At 37.8% G+C, this 16,037-nt stretch overlaps 1 protein-coding gene across 1 annotated transcript; it reads left to right on the top strand.

Moving 5' to 3' along the window:
• Positions 1 to 6,863: 6,863 nt before the first annotated feature.
• Positions 6,864 to 14,350, top strand: Fmr1nb (FMR1 neighbor). The gene is given in 5 exon segments (XM_057759506.1): positions 6,864 to 6,911; positions 6,913 to 7,084; positions 9,998 to 10,093; positions 11,111 to 11,248; positions 14,250 to 14,350. Coding segments are annotated over 5 exon segments (555 nt in total).
• The last annotated feature ends 1,687 nt before the right edge of the window (positions 14,351 to 16,037 follow it).

The raw sequence follows: 16,037 nt of genomic DNA, 5'->3' as shown, positions 1-16,037 counted from the left end.
ACAGTAACTCTGATACCAAAACCACACAAGGACCCAACCAAGAAAGAAAATTACAGGCCAATCTCACTCATGAACATCGATGCAAAAATCCTCAACAAAATTCTGGCAAACCGAATCCAAGAACACATTAGAAAAATTATCCATTATGATCAAGTAGGCTTCATACCAGAGATGCAGGGCTGGTTTAACATACGCAAGTCTATCAATGTAATCCATCATATAAATAAACTGAAAGAAAAAAACCATACGATCGTTTCATTAGACGCTGAAAAAGCATTTGACAAAATTCAACATCCCTTTATGATAAAAGTCTTGGAGAGATTAGGGATACAAGGGTCATACCTAAATTTAATTAAAGCTATATACAGCAAGCCGACAGCTAATATCAAATTAAATGGAGAGAAACTTAAAGCCATCCCACTAAAATCAGGAACACGCCAAGGCTGTCCACTCTCTCCATACCTCTTCAATATAGTTCTCGAAGTTTTAGCAATAGCAATAAGACAACATAAGGGGATAAAGGGGATTCAAATTGGAAAGGAAGAAGTTAAACTTGCATTATTTGCAGATGATATGATAGTGTACATGAGCGACCCCAAAAACTCCACCAAAGAACTCCTACAGCTGATAAACACCTTTAGTAATGTGGCAGGATACAAGATCAACTCCAAAAAATCAGTCGCCCTCTTATACACAAAGGATATGGAAGCAGAGAGGGAAATAAGAGAATCATCACCTTTCACGATAGCCACAAAAAGCATAAACTATCTTGGGGTAACTCTAACCAAGGAAGTGAAAGATCTATTTGACAAGAACTTTAAGGCATTGAAGAAAGAAATTGAAGAGGATACCAGAAAATGGAAGGATCTCCCTTGCTCCTGGATTGGGAGGATCAACATAGTAAAAATGGCAATTCTACCAAGGGCAATTTATAGATTCAATGCAATCCCCATTAAAATCCCATCAAACTTCTTCACAGATCTTGAAAGGACAATAATCAACTTTATATGGAGAAACAAAAAACCCAGGATAGCCAAAACAATCTTATATAATAAAGGAACTTCTGGAGGCATTACCATCCCTGACTTCAAACTCTATTACAGAGCTACAGTAATGAAAACAGCGTGGTACTGGCATAAAAACAGAGCAGTCGACCAATGGAATCGTATAGAAGACCCGGATTTTAACCCACAAACCTATGAACAACTAATTTTCGATAAAGGAGCTAAAAGTATACAATGGAAGAAAGAAAGCATCTTCAACAAATGGTGCTGGCACAATTGGATGTCAACCTGTAGAAGAATGAAAATAGACCCATATCTATCACCATGCACAAAACTCAAGTCCAAATGGATCAAAGACCTCAATATCAATCTGAACACACTGAACCTGATAGAAGAGAAAATGGGAAGTACCCTACAACATATGGGCACAGGAGATCGCTTCCTATGTATAACCCCAGCAGCACAGACATTAAGGGCAACATTGAATAAATGGGACCTCCTGAAACTGAGAAGCTTCTGTAAAGCAAAGGACACTGTCATTAAGACAAAAAGGCAGCCTACTGACTGGGAGAAGATCTTCACCAACCCCGCTACAGACAAAGGTCTGATCTCCAAAATATATAAAGAACTCAAGAAACTAGACTTTAAAAGGATAATTAACCCAATTAAAAAATGGGGCACTGAACTGAACAGAGAATTCTCATCAGAAGAAGTTAAAATGGCCAAAAGATACTTAAAGTCATGCTCAACCTCCTTAGCGATCAGAGAAATGCAAATCAAAACAACTTTGAGATATCATCTTACACCTGTCAGAATGGCTAAAATCAAAATCACCAAGGATAGCCTTTGCTGGAGAGGTTGTGGAGAAAGGGGTACCCTCATCCATTGCTGGTGGGACTGCAAACTTGTGCAACCACTTTGGAAATCAGTGTGGCGGTTTCTCAGAAAAATTGGGATCAACCTACCCCTGGACCCAGCAATAGCACTCTTGGGAATATACCCAAGAGATGCCCTAGCATATGACAAAAGCATTTGTCCAACTATGTTCATAGCAGCATAATTTGTAATAGCCAGAACCTGGAAGCAACCTAGATGCCCTTCAATAGAAGAATGGATGAAGAAAGTGTGGAATATATATACATTAGAGTACTACTCTGCGGTAAAAAACAATGACTTCTCTAATTTTGCATGCAAATGGATGGAAATAGAAAATACGATCCTGAGTGAGGTAACCCAGACCCAAAAAGAAGATCATGGGATGTACTCACTCATAATTGGTTTCTAGCCATGGATAGGGGCCACTGAGTCTATAATTTGTGATCCTAAAGAAGCTAAACAAGAGGGTAAACCCAAGGAAAAACATATAGATATCCTCCCAGCTATGGGAAATAGACAAGATTGATGGGCAAAAAATGGGAATCTTGGGGGGTGGGGTGGGATGGGGATGAGGGGAGATGGGGAGAGAAAAGTGTGAAGGAGAGGATGAGGGGAACTGGGGGAATCGGGGTGATTGGGGGTAAAGGAAGGTTGGATGGGGGAGCAGGGAAACTCATACCTTAGTTAAGGGAGCCACCTAAGGGTTGGCAAGAGACTTGAACCTGGAATGGCTACCAGAAGCCCAGGGCAATGTCCCCAGTTAGTTCATTGGGGCACCTGAGGATAGGGAACCTGAAATGAACCTATCCTATAATCATACTGATGAATTTCTTGCATATCGCCATAGAACCTTCATCTAGCGATAGATGGAGATAGAGACAGAGACCCACACTGGAGCACCGGACTGAGCTCCCAAGGTTATAATGAGGAGCAGAAGGAGAGAGAACATGAACATGGAAGTCAGGACCATGAGGGGTGCACCCAACCACTGAGACAGGGGGGCCGATCTATTGGGAGCTCACCAAGGCCAGCTGGACTGCTACTGAAAAAAACATGGGATAAAACCGGACTCTCTTAATGTGGTGGACAATGAGAGCTGACGAGAGGCCAAGGAGAATGGCACAGGAACTTTCATCTGGCGATGGATCGAGAGAGAGACAGAGACCCAATTTGGATCAACCGTCTGAGCTCTTAAGGTCCAAATGAGGAGCAGAAGGAGGGAGAACATGAGCAAGGAAATCAGGACCACGAGGCGTGCACCCACCCACTGTCAGTGGAACTGATCTATTGGGAGCTCTCCAAGGCCAGCTGGACTGGGACTGAATAAGCATGGGTTGAAACTGGACTCTCTGAACAAGGCGGACAATGAAGGCTGATGAGAAGCCAAGGACAATGGCACTAGGTTTCGATCCTAATACATGAACTGGCTTTGTGGGAGCGTAGCCTGTTTGGATGCTCACCTTCCTGGACCTAGGTAGAAGTGGGAGGACCTTGGTCTTCCTGTAGAGCAGGGAATTTGGACTGCTCTTCAGTATCGAGAGGGAGGGGGAGTGCACTAGGGGGAGGAGAAGAGGAGTGGGGATAGGGGGAGGAGAGCGGGGGGAAGGGGCAATATGTGGGAGGAGGGGGAGGGAAATGGGAAACGGGGAGCAGTTGGAAATTTTAAGTAAAAAAGTATAATAAAAAAAAAGTTGCTAACAAAATAACTACAACTTACTTACAGATCCAGTTGAGTAAGTATGTAAATGTGAAATCCTGCAAAACAATATTCATTAAGATCATTTATCCTCCTAGGGAGTTGGTGGAAAATGGAACTGGGGCAGACAAAGCCAGAAGGTGTTTCTAGTTTATCTGCTATGATTTAATTTCACTAAAGACTTAATATAAATAGATTGAGATCTTAACAATGATCCATCTGAGACATTATAAACAGGTGTGTGTATGCTATTCTCTTGAAGTCTTTCTTTTTGAGTTCTAAGTATTTTATCTTGTAAATTCATATATTGAACAATGTAATTTTCAGAAAATGATTTTTTTTTTTGCTACTGAAATGGGGTAGCATATAAATCAAAGACACAATCACTCTCAGGCTGGATAACATACTTAATAGTGTCAGCCTTCGTGGAGAATTAGTTTCTACCAGGAGAAGGAAAATTTGACTCTCAAATACATAACTATGTACACAGAAAACAGAGCAAATATTTTCTTTCTGCTGAATCTGAAAAACAAATACACAGCTTTCTCAAAAAAAAAAAAAAGAATTATTTACTGGCTTTCCTCTTCCACCCTATACTACTGTGTTGGTCAAGATCTCATCACAGTGACAATTACTAGAGGAAACCAACTTAAGGAAGGAAAGTTTTATTTTCACTTATGATTTCAGAGGTAGTTGACTGTAGTGCTTTGAATAATAATGGCCCCTATAGGTTCATATATTTAATTTGGTCACAAGAAATTGTCACTATTAGGAAGTGTGGCTTTGTTGGAGTAGTTATGGCTGTATTGGGGGAAGTGTGTCACTGGGGGTGGAATTTAAAGTTTTAGTTGCTCAAGCCTGGCCCAGTGTCACTATCTCTTCCTGCTGCCTGTTGATCTAGATGTAAGAACTCTTACCTCCTTGTAACACCATATCTGCTTACATGCCTCTATGTTCTACCATGATGATAATGGACTAAACCTCTGAAAATTTCCATAAGCAAACCACCCAAATTAAATGTTTCCCTTTATAAGACTTATTGTGATCATGGTGTCTCTTCACAGTAATAGGACAGTGACTAAAACAGCGTAAACATGCTCCCCATATTTCATGTGTTAAAGGCATAATCCCAGAAGTTATATACTAATGAATTTTTTCTATGGAACCTTTGGAATAGTTTAGATTATGACTATATTAATAACTTTATAAGAAGAGTTATCTTGTTTTCCTTCCAAATGTGATTTTGCCCACTTTGTTATGATGCAGGATAAACACCTTTACGAGATGCTACACAGATGTCCCGGCCAGGCTCTTGAACTCATGTATCTTTTCTTTATAATTTTACAATATAAAATACTTTGTTATGGAACTTGAAAATGGACAAGGTGAATACCACACTGACTTTTTGTGGCACTAATTTTGCATTAGTGTTGTGCATACTTGGAAATGCTCAAATTTGGGTTTCTAGCAGTATGGTATAGATTGGTAATATTGCATTGTGTAAGAACACTCAGACCTTATCTATTTACAAAATCTCTCAAATGCTGTATTTAATGAGTCATAGGGGGCCAGAAGTGGAAGGTATCATCACAGTCAGGCTGTTGATAGCCCATAATTGACACAGGAGGAAAAAAAGTCTAAGAGAGCATAACCTGGGAGGTAGTCAGAGTTGAGTTCCCACCCTCTGGCTTTATCTTCTGATCCCTCGGAGTAGTTTTGTGGTACCTGCTCATATATTTATTTCTCATGTGTGCTATAATATGAATAAGGTTGTTGTTGGGAGGCTGTTTTTCATGGGTCTGTTGAATTTCTGCATGTATGAAAAGAACTTTTTGCTCTTTGCCACTTATTCAGTAATCTTGCATCTTATGCTGGCATCTGTGAAACTGCAGCTACCCTGCTACTTGAAAACAGAAAGCAAAATCTCAGACACTTTATGGCTTCTCCCAGTTGCAGTCAGTGCTTTCAGAAGTTGTTAGTAAATATTTGAGGATAGTTGTGTTCTATTTAAACTAGTTTTAGAGATTCTGAGGCAAAATGAAACAGCAAAACAAAAATAAAAGAAATGAAAAGTAGGTTACGGCCTTGTTGGATCCTGTAATTAAATAGCCCCAGGAATTGGGGTGGGAAGGAGTGTGTGATAAATTTCAATTATTATAAAAAAAATTTCAATTATTATTTAAATAGGAAACCTTTCTCATTTCTCCTTTAATGCAACATCTACTAATTTGGCAAAAAATGATAGAAAAAAATTAAAAATTAGAAAGTGAATATATACCATAAAGGTAAAGATGTAAATAGAATTGGGGGGGGTATTTTTCACATCCTTTCTAAACCCAAATGCACTAAGGTTATAACAATGAAAGTATCACCTAAAAGGTACTTTGACTTTAAGTGAAAGAAGTAATGAGCTAGGAAAAACAGTATAGACCTTGTGAAACGCCCTATTTTCATACGACACACTCAGATCTAGTAAGAGGAAGGGTGTCAAGTTTATAGAGATGGCAATGACGATAATAAAATTCAAGAGTTCTTAAGCACCATGTAATATTTCTCATTAATTTTGATTATATACTTTTGTTTATTTGTAGCTCGATTTTAGGGTCACTGGAAGGAAAATACCATTTTATCCTACTTATAAGGTCCTGTTATATAATTGCTGACTATCTGCCATATTAACTCCAGACACCAAGGTGTGACAACTGATTAAAAATTGATTCCTTAGTTTCATTGAATTTTAAATAGTTAAAATTTATGTTTAAAGATCAGCTTTTGGCTAATGGACACTACAAGTGACTATAGTGACTATAACAACTACAGTACAATTAGGAACATTAAGAAGAATTAGAAGTCTGATTGGAAATCCGAATTTCAGTTATTTTTGATATACAATAAACAGCAATGCTATTGGTGTACAGGCTACAAAACTCCTTCACTTACTCAGCAAACATTTATATACATGTATGGTGTGCATAAGTGGAGTAGAAGTTTAAACACCAACAGGTTAAAAATGAGTAGGTCTGTGCAAGGTTACAGAAAACGTCACTGGGAAGGAATGAGCCACAGATCTCGCGAGACCTGCTACTGTCGCAATTGTCACGAGAGCTCCAAGTTCCATGAGAGTTTCAAGTCCTAGGAGAGGTTAAGTGCTGATGTTCTGGGCGGTCCAGAAACTGTGAGGCATTGCCTCAGCTAGGTCAGAGTTCCGAACCATGTCTTCGGATCTCAGATCAAAGCAGGGGAGGACTAGATCCAAGAGCCAGGCTTTGTGAGTAGCACAGTTCAAGATGGTAGCTGATAGCGGGTACAGAGGCAAGAATCCTGCCCTCAGAATGTTTCCGGGGACTCTTGAGTTCTGGCCAGGGGATCAGTATGGCTGCCGGCCCTCAGTTTGGTTTCTGGGCTGCAGTATGTCAGTGTCTGCAAAATATGTGGGACCGGAGGCACTTGGGCTTGTTTCTGTTTCTCCTCTGGATGCTGGTGATCCTGAGCTATTTTGTGAATACTGGTGAGTGTTGATTCTCGGCTAGATAAGGTATAACAGGAGCTTGGCAAGTGTGGGGAAAGTGAGTCCAAGGGGCAGAGTGATGAGAGGTGCCCAGGAGGGGAGTGGGGCAAAAAGGGGGTGATTGGGGTGCCACTCGGCAGGAGTAATGGGGCTAAAAGAATCAGAGTGAGACAGAGGGCCAGGCAAATTAATAGGGGCCCAATGGTTAGTGAGGCAGGAATTGAGGGGACGAGGAGGGAATGGGGTTGAGGTGGGGGACAGTGATTGCAGGGACATGTAAGATTGGACTGGAGTGCTGTAGTGAGATTTGGGGGTGAGGCAGGATGGAGGTGATTAAAATGTGTGAGGTGATTGAGGGTTTGAGTCCAGTATTGAAATGTGTGAGGGAGTTTTTGAGAGGGTAAGGCAGGGTTGTGGTGTGGGGTGAGCAGGACCAAGGGAGAGGCCAGGGCTGAGGGTTGAGGCAGGATTAAGGGCGCCAGATGGGAACTGAGGGGATTAAAAAAGTATACCAATAATTGAAATGTGTTTCAGTCTTCCTCAATAACCCTTCACCTCACACACTTTCTTTTGTAAAACCCCTGTCCTTTTTTAGGGCCAAATAGTATTTCATTATATGAATTTTATACATATATATACACATATTTTATATATGTATATATATTTATTTATCAAATGTACTAAATTTGTGTTGTTTCTTACCTTTCTGTTACGAATAATTCTTTTATGAGCATTTGTATATAAATTATTGTGTGGATGTATTAAGAGTAGAATTTAGGGGTCATGTAGGAACTACATATTGAATTTTTTGAGGAAGCCATAGGCAGATTTCATGACTGACTCATTTATGTTCCTAGCAGCAGTGTTCAACATTTGCTGTTCCTCTCTCTTTGTGATGATAGCATCCTGATAGCTATAAATTGATACCTTGTTTTGATTTTGATTTGCATTTCTTCAATGACTAGCGATGTTAAACACCTTTTCATGTGTTTGTTAACATTTGTTTAACTTTGGGAAAATGTTCTTTAAAAAAACTGCTCATTTTAAATGTGTTTTAAAATTTTAATGCATTTTTAGATTTTCCTTTTGTATTCTATATATAGGATTATTATCCAAGAATACCATTTGCAAATATTTCCTCCAGTTCTATAGATTGTCGTTTTACTTTCTTCATAATGTCCATAATGTCTTTGTTTAAAATTGCCTTGCAACCTATCCCAGGTCTGGTTAGCCCAGGTTATTCTTACACTTGTCAAAATCCTTCTGCCTCTGCCTCATGCTGGGCTTTACAGGCATGGGACACTGTGTCCAACATAATGTTCTTTGATGTACAAAAGATTTACATTTCTATGAACTACAAATTATGTTTTTTTCTTTGTTTGGTCTTTCAGTGTCATATCGAAGTAACCATTGCCAAATCCGAGGTCATGCAAAATTATTTCTGTTTTCTTCTAAGAATTTTAAAAATTTATCTCTCAAATTTGAATTGTTCGCTCATTTGTGTTAATTTTTATATATAGTATGTATGAGGAGTTAACTTATTTTACCTTTCGCATGCAACTAATCAGTTTTAATCTCAAAAGGTTTTAAAAACTTTAATTTTTATTTGTGTGTGTGTCTGTGTATGTGCACTGTTTGTGTCAAGTCATCTTTAGAAGCCAGAGAAGAATATCAGATACCAGATACTGTGGAGCTAGAGTTAACAGGCAGATGTGAACTTCCCAAGATGGATCCAGGGAACTGAACTCTGACCCTCTAAAAGAGAAAACTGTACTCTTATTCCTGAGTGTCTCACCAGCCCCTGTTGTTATTCTTATTGGGAGTGTATGTGTGTATGTGAGTGAATGTTTGTGCATACCACAGTGTGCATGTGGAAGTCAGAGGGGAACTCCAGAGTCAAGTCAGTTCTCTTTCTGCCTTTATACCCTTACCTTCCAAGAACCAAACTCAGGTTCTCAGGCCTGATTTGCAAGTGCTTTTACCAATACCAGTGGCCCATCTTGCTAGCACCAGATCAGATTATTTTATTTTGGCTACCCAATAAACTAATGATAAGAAAGGGTGTGAGGGTACAAAAAAGTGGCATTTAGCTGTACTATTAGTATGCTTCAGGAAAGTCATAGCCCAGTGACACAGTCTGCGAGGTCCTGGGAATAATTTGGAGCATCAAGAATAAAATACAAAATCGCCAAACAGAACAAGCAACATCAACAAAATAAGAATTTAACAAAAATATTTTAAATGTTAGCAAATATATAGCTCTAATAATAATATTCCAAGCAGGTGATAATCATTGTAATATTCTTTAAAATAAAATGAATTAAGAAAAACATAAATGTTTTCCTAGATAATAATTCAACAATATAAAGGAGTTCTAAGGCATAATTAAAGAGACTATTGAATATTTTTCTTTATCTTACATAGGAGAGAATTATACAAATGAAAGTAAATTGGCTTATCTGTAATAGAATCAAAGAGGGCTAAGAAATACTTTCTGTACCCTCATGTGAGGACATCAGCATACTTGTCAAGACTTTATTAGCTAGGTTCTTATATAGTTGGAATACATACTGTTTCTGATTTTTCTTTTTTTTCTTGGGTTTTCCATTGATAAACCTTTAAACACTAAGCTCTTTGTTAAGCAGATTTGTTATTTAAATCATTGTCCAGAAGACCAGTGGAATGTGTGAGTCTGTATATTAAATATTTGCTAATTTGAATACTTTTTCAGTTTTGTGACAGAATCACAATCTGAATATTAATGCTATTAACACTGTTACAAGATTAAAATGCAACATCTGTTATATTTCCATAACTAGTTTAAGCATGTTTAGTTACTATTAAAGCTTCATTGAAAATGACAAATGTTTATATATACTGGGATTAATAATTTCACTTCTATACATTTCTCAGATTCTGTGTCTTTAAGTGAGAAATTTCCATGGCACAATGGAACTTTAAAAGTTCGATCCAACTGGGAAATTCTGTTGAAATTTTTCTTTCCAACAAGTAAGTTGTCTATTTATGTATTTATTTTTTTACTTAATGTCCTTGTTTTAAAAAGAGTAGTTAAGCACTTCAGAAGCAGACTATTTTCAACATTGCAGTGGAACAGACCTGAGTTTGAGCCCTGACTCTGCCCTTTGCCTTAAGCAAGACAATCTCTCTGGATGTCTTCTTACAACGAAGATACATACCACAGGAGTTGTGAGGATAAACTGGGACGATAATTGCAAGCAAAAATGACAGATTAAGGCTTAAGTTTGTACTTTTTCATAAAGTACCTTTCCTTTAGAAATACCTAAAGCTTTTATAATTTACCTGAGTGGCATGGCCTAGTTTAGTCACTGACCCAATATTGTGAAATTGATGTCGTTTGTGGCATTATCAGTGGCTCTGTTGCTATGGAATATACCAGATGTTTTCCCATCTGTGATAATGATAAAACATCCAGGCTTCAAGTCACATAATTTTGCGATCTGTATGTGGTATTTTTTATCAAGTACATGATGACCCTTGAGAATTATTAGCTACAAATAAACATATTTTATTTTCTACAGTATGTACAAACCCTTTCAAAGTGAAGTTTCTTATAAATTGCCATGATAAAGATTTTGCTAAAAGCTATATAGAATTTATTCTAAGAAAACCTGATATACTTATCTAAACACAAAATTGAATCCATTGTTTAATTCCAGATCACACCATTCAACTCTTCTGTGGAAAAATCTATGCTTCTCTAGTGATTTCATCAAGTATAAAATAGCCATTGCACACACTATGTACATATACACATAAATATTTATGGCAAGGACACTGTGCCCCATAAGTTATTGAGTGTATTGTTAAATAGCTGGTAATTTAAACTTTTATTTTTTCATTTTGACTTTAGCATTTATCATTGTTTGTATTTTTGAATGTACTGTGTTAAATGTTTTCCTTTTTCTTTTTCTTTGTATTCATTTGATTATGAAAATGCTTTTTAATCATTCTAACTATTCTTTCTTGGATTCCTATCTTTGGAAGCATGCATTATAAGGGAGAATCAGGAGGTAATGACTTGTAATAAGCAATCATATCTCAGCAAGACTGAATGTTTAAAATCCAAGTGCTGTTTTTCATCATCTGGGACCAAAATGAGGTGCTATGCCCCACTAAGAGATAGTAAGTAGATCAGATCTTATTTATTTGCTTTAAATACTAAAAAAACAAAAATAGAAAAAAAAACATTTAAATAAATAGATTGCAAGGTTTTTAGATTTTTCAGCTCAACATTTCCAAGGAATTCCCAAACCAAGACCAATGGTATCATTAGAAATTCTGAGATAGTTCCCTAGCAGTTTGTGTTTAGTTAGTTCTTCGACGATAACTAACCATCCAGAATTAGTCTAAGCTGTTCAGTTGGTTCAGTCACTCTCCCTTTTCTTTCAAAGCTTCTAAGCTGCTGTATGAGGTATGATTCTCTGCCTGAAAGAAGGTACCAAAAAGGTGTAAAAAGGGCATAGTAGCTTCCTTTCTTGCTGCTATGACACAGATGCCTACCAAAAACAACTTGTAAAAGGCTTCATTTCACTCCCTCTTTCAGCGGCTTCAGTTCATGGCACCTTGGCTCCATATATTTCAGCAGAATATCATGGTAGTTAGAACATGTCAAGGAGGGAAGAGAGTGAGCCATTTTATAACCAACTAGGAATCAGAGATGGAGAACACACATAACATGATCTACTTGTGCTACGTGGGCCCTACCTCTACTTTTCACTGGCACCCAGTGTCATTAGTAAACAATAAATCTCTAAAGTGATTAAACTATTTGTTAATTACAGGAGAACCTTCACAATCTACGGTGTCTCGAGATTTTCTTACAGATACATTCAGAGGTGTGCTTCATTAAATCTTCTAGGCTTTTCTGAATTCGAAGTCAATTGACAGTCAACGTTCACTATCATAGGGAGTAATTCCTTCTCACTCATTGTGAAGTGTCTTAGATGATAGCCCTATTCCAAAAGTGAGATTACCAGGAAAAAAAATCACAAATTTATTTAATTATAGTTTTCTGTGACACTGAGGCTTCTGAATTAAGAGTTGGTGATAGAAAGTAGCATTTAATACACTTTGACTCCATGGAGCACAGCCACATGTAGAAATGATTGGACACAAAGTGTGATTTAAATGAGGAAGTATGAGAAGGTCTGTCCAGATTCTTAATGCCCTCCCTGTATCCTTCCTCCCAGGTATCTGCTTTAGGGCCCTTTGGAACTAGAAATCCTGTGACCTGCTAAATCAGGGATTGCTTCCTTTTTCTACTTTTCTTCTTCCCTTCTCCCACTTTTGTTTGCTTCAGATTTTTTGTTTGAAATGGGGTCTCAGGAAGCTGAAATTTGCCTTAAGTTTGCTGTATAGTTGAGAATGACCTGGAACTTCGGATTTTCCTATTTCCGAACTTCAGATGTTCAGATTATAGTCATTTGGCACAGCATCTATCTGCTCACAACATCTTTATCTCCAAGAATGAAAGGCAGGGGGAAATCAGAGTAACAGTTTTGAGCTTATGACTGATTTGGGGTAAAAGAACTTCTACTTTCTGTGACCTGTCTTGGGTGAATAAATTTGAATTTCTCTGACTTTTCATCTGGGGGAGAAAAGAGGAGGAGATAAGAAGCTAGGTGAAAATCAGAAAGAAATCGGCCTATTTTTTCTGAGACAGGAGTCCCCTATGTTTTAGTCTGGCCTTGAAATTTCTCTATAGCAGGTGAGGACCTCGAGTTTTCAGTGAGCTTATAGGCTTGCACTACCATGCCTAGTTTATGTGGTGCTAAAGTTCAAACATGGGGCTTCATGCATACTAAACAATCACTCTACCAACTTTTGGGCTTCTAAGGCTACATACGAGGCCCTCTCTCTGGTATCATATTCTGCTCAGTCCTAATAACACCACTTAGGAACAGCTTAGCTTAACTTTTTATTCTGAGTTTCTCTTGTATCGAATTCTTCTCATTTGTCTTGTCTTCGACAACTTAGCATGCAGCAGTAGATGTGAATGTTTCCTGTTAGCTGTCTTTATTAGCTTTTCTTTGTTCTGTTTCTTTTAGAATAATCCAAAACAAAGTTATCTTCTTAAGATTTTTCTTTCTGAAGTTAAAGAAATAACACCATCTGTATTTTTCTTCTACCTTATTTGCTACTGGGGGCATATTATCTGTTGGTCCCATGATAAGTGTATTGGGTGTGATAGAGCACTAAGAAATAACAGGATCCATGCAGAACAATATCTTAGGTCTACATATAGTCCTTATTCAATTTCGAGCTTTTTGTTGTACATCTAGTATTAATGATGAAAACTAAAGCCTGATCATGAATATAGTATTGAAGTTTTAATGCTTTCATGTTGTATTTAGAATTCATTCATCAGTTTACTGTTTCTATTATGTGTAAAGAAACATTTGGTTCTTTTAATGGAAAAAATTAAACCATGACTTACAGTTCCCCAATCACATTAGAATGCATTTCCCAGTGTATATGAGGCTAAATATGCTTCTTTACCTGCAATTTTTTGCTTCTGTGTTTAATTAAGTGCTTTATAATTTGGAAGTAAACACTGAAGAAGCCATTTCTTTTTTTTTTCTTAAAGACTTATTTAATTATGTATACAGTGTCCGGCCTGCATGTATCCCTGCAGGTCAGAAGAGGGCACCAGATCTCATTATAGATGGTTGTGAGCCACCATGTGGTTGCTGGAAATCAAACTCAAGTCCTCTGGAAGACCAGTCAGTGCTCTTAACCTCTAAGCCATCTCTCCAGCCCCAGAAGCCATTTCTTTACCAGGTTAACTATTCATAGATTGATTTGTTCTTCAGATGCTCTAGAAGGTAGAACATATAACCATAGAGCAAGTACACTTAGGGCCATACTAAGAATCCAATATTATGAAACTTAATCTGCCAATGAAAACAGCCTGATTATTCTGTTAAGGTATTGTTGGGGGGGGGGGGCATTTTGAAAGTAGCTTTTAGTTGCATTTCAAGAACTCTGACCTGAATCATAGCAGGGAGGTTCACTGTTCACTTTACTTCATTAACTGATTTTTTTTATAAATACTTTATAAAATAGTTTAGGTTTGCTTTTCTTGCCTAGCTATAAAACTGACAAGATGTAATTAAACCAACAGAGCCTACACAGATGCTCCGGGTGTTTGGGTTCTCTGTGATCATCATGATAATCCTGGGATTTCTTCCTATGTATTTCTGTTCTCTTTGCCGGAGAAGGTAAGTAAACATAAATCTTTATTTGCTAATTGCTAACTATCTGTGGATATATTTGTGTTGACTCATTTATTTTATTGCTTTATATATGAAGGGATAATGTTTGAGTTCTTTATTTTTGGAGAAAAAATTAAAAATAAAATTACCAATATTTTCTTTTAAAGACACATTATTTTTCACAAATATGAAATGTCCTGTTTAATAGGCTTTGTATATTTTATCATCAAACAAACTGGGATGAAAAAGAAGTGAGCGAGCTGGAGATGTGTGGAGTTGTGGCAGCCAACTCGGGGGAATCTCTGCAAGTGGTGAACTACCAGGGCTCTCACACCTTTATTCTTAAAACATTGGTCTGTCTTTGAACAGAAGTTATGGCAGACTTTTCCTTAGAGTCTTATGCCAGCTACCAATGGAAAACTAGCACTTGATGCTTCCAAATTTGTTTCAATTTTTTTTTTTTTTGTAGATTTCCACCCACTGAAGCAGAATGAGTATGAAGGTACACAGCAGAGCCAGAATAAGAATAACAAATGAGGCAGGGGGATATGGCTAAATGACATAGTACTTTCTTTGCATGTGGTCCAAGGGTTCAGTTCCCAGCATCAAAAAAACGTTAAGGTGTTAGGAGCTTAGCATTTAGGGAAATCCCATATTCAGATTCAAGTACAAGGTCAGCAAAGGCATGACTGAGAGCAATTCAGTTTCCCCTTCAGTTTTCTGGGAAAAGGTTTTGGTTCCAGATTAACCATTTCTGATGTTTTTACAGTTTATTTTATTTTTCATAAGGATATCAAGGTTTTGTTATCACTCTAACAGACCTTTATGTATGTATGTATGTGTGTGTGTGTGTGTTTCTAGTACTAAGGATTGAACGTAAGACTTTGTGTGTCATAAGTGTTTCATTGCTAAGGAAAGTACTATACCATAAAGCTATGTACCCAGTCAGGGTCTCATTGAGTTGTCTAGTCTGGTTTTGAGCTTACTATGTAATTCAGGTTGGCCTTGTAGTTTTGATTTACCTTCCTCAGCCTCTGTGTAGCTGGGATGATAAGCCTATACACACAAGGTGCAATTTTAACAGAACGTTTTAAATTCTTGTGTTAAGTCATAACATTTCAGCTATTCCCATTTGCATGCAAGCCAATTCTTTTTCTCAGATTTCATTTAACTTTAAATTTTGATGGAGGAAGGTCATTGGCTAATAAAGAAATTGCCTTGGCCCATTTGATTGGCCAGCCTTTAGGTGGGTGGAGTAAACAAAATAGAATGCTGGGAGGAAGAGGAAGTGAGCTCAGATGCAGGGCAGCTCCTCTCAGAGCCAGACGCAATGAAGCAAGCCGCCAGGTCAGACATGTTGAATCTTTCCTGGTAAGATTGATGCTACACAGATTATTAGAGATGGGTTGATCGGGATATGAGAATTAGCCAGTAAGGGCTAGAGCTAATGGGTCAAGCAGTGTTTAAAAGAATACAGTTTGTGTGTCGTTATTTTGGGGTATAAGCTAGCCAGGTGACCAGGAGCTGGGGCGGCAGGAACACAGCCCGCAGCTCCCCACAACAAAATTTTGAGTATAGAATTTTTTGTGTGTATGGTGTATGCTCATGTGTATGAGGATGCATGTGCCTGTGCTTGTGAGGAGGTCAGATGATGCTAGAGGCTCTGGTCTATCACTTTCTGCCTTAATCATTTGAGA

This window comes from Chionomys nivalis, chromosome X, assembly GCF_950005125.1.
Source record: "Chionomys nivalis chromosome X, mChiNiv1.1, whole genome shotgun sequence".
Classification (NCBI taxonomy): domain Eukaryota; kingdom Metazoa; phylum Chordata; class Mammalia; order Rodentia; family Cricetidae; genus Chionomys; species Chionomys nivalis.
The sequence above is the reverse complement of the archived record's forward strand: the minus strand, read 5'-3'. Positions and strand labels throughout refer to the sequence as shown.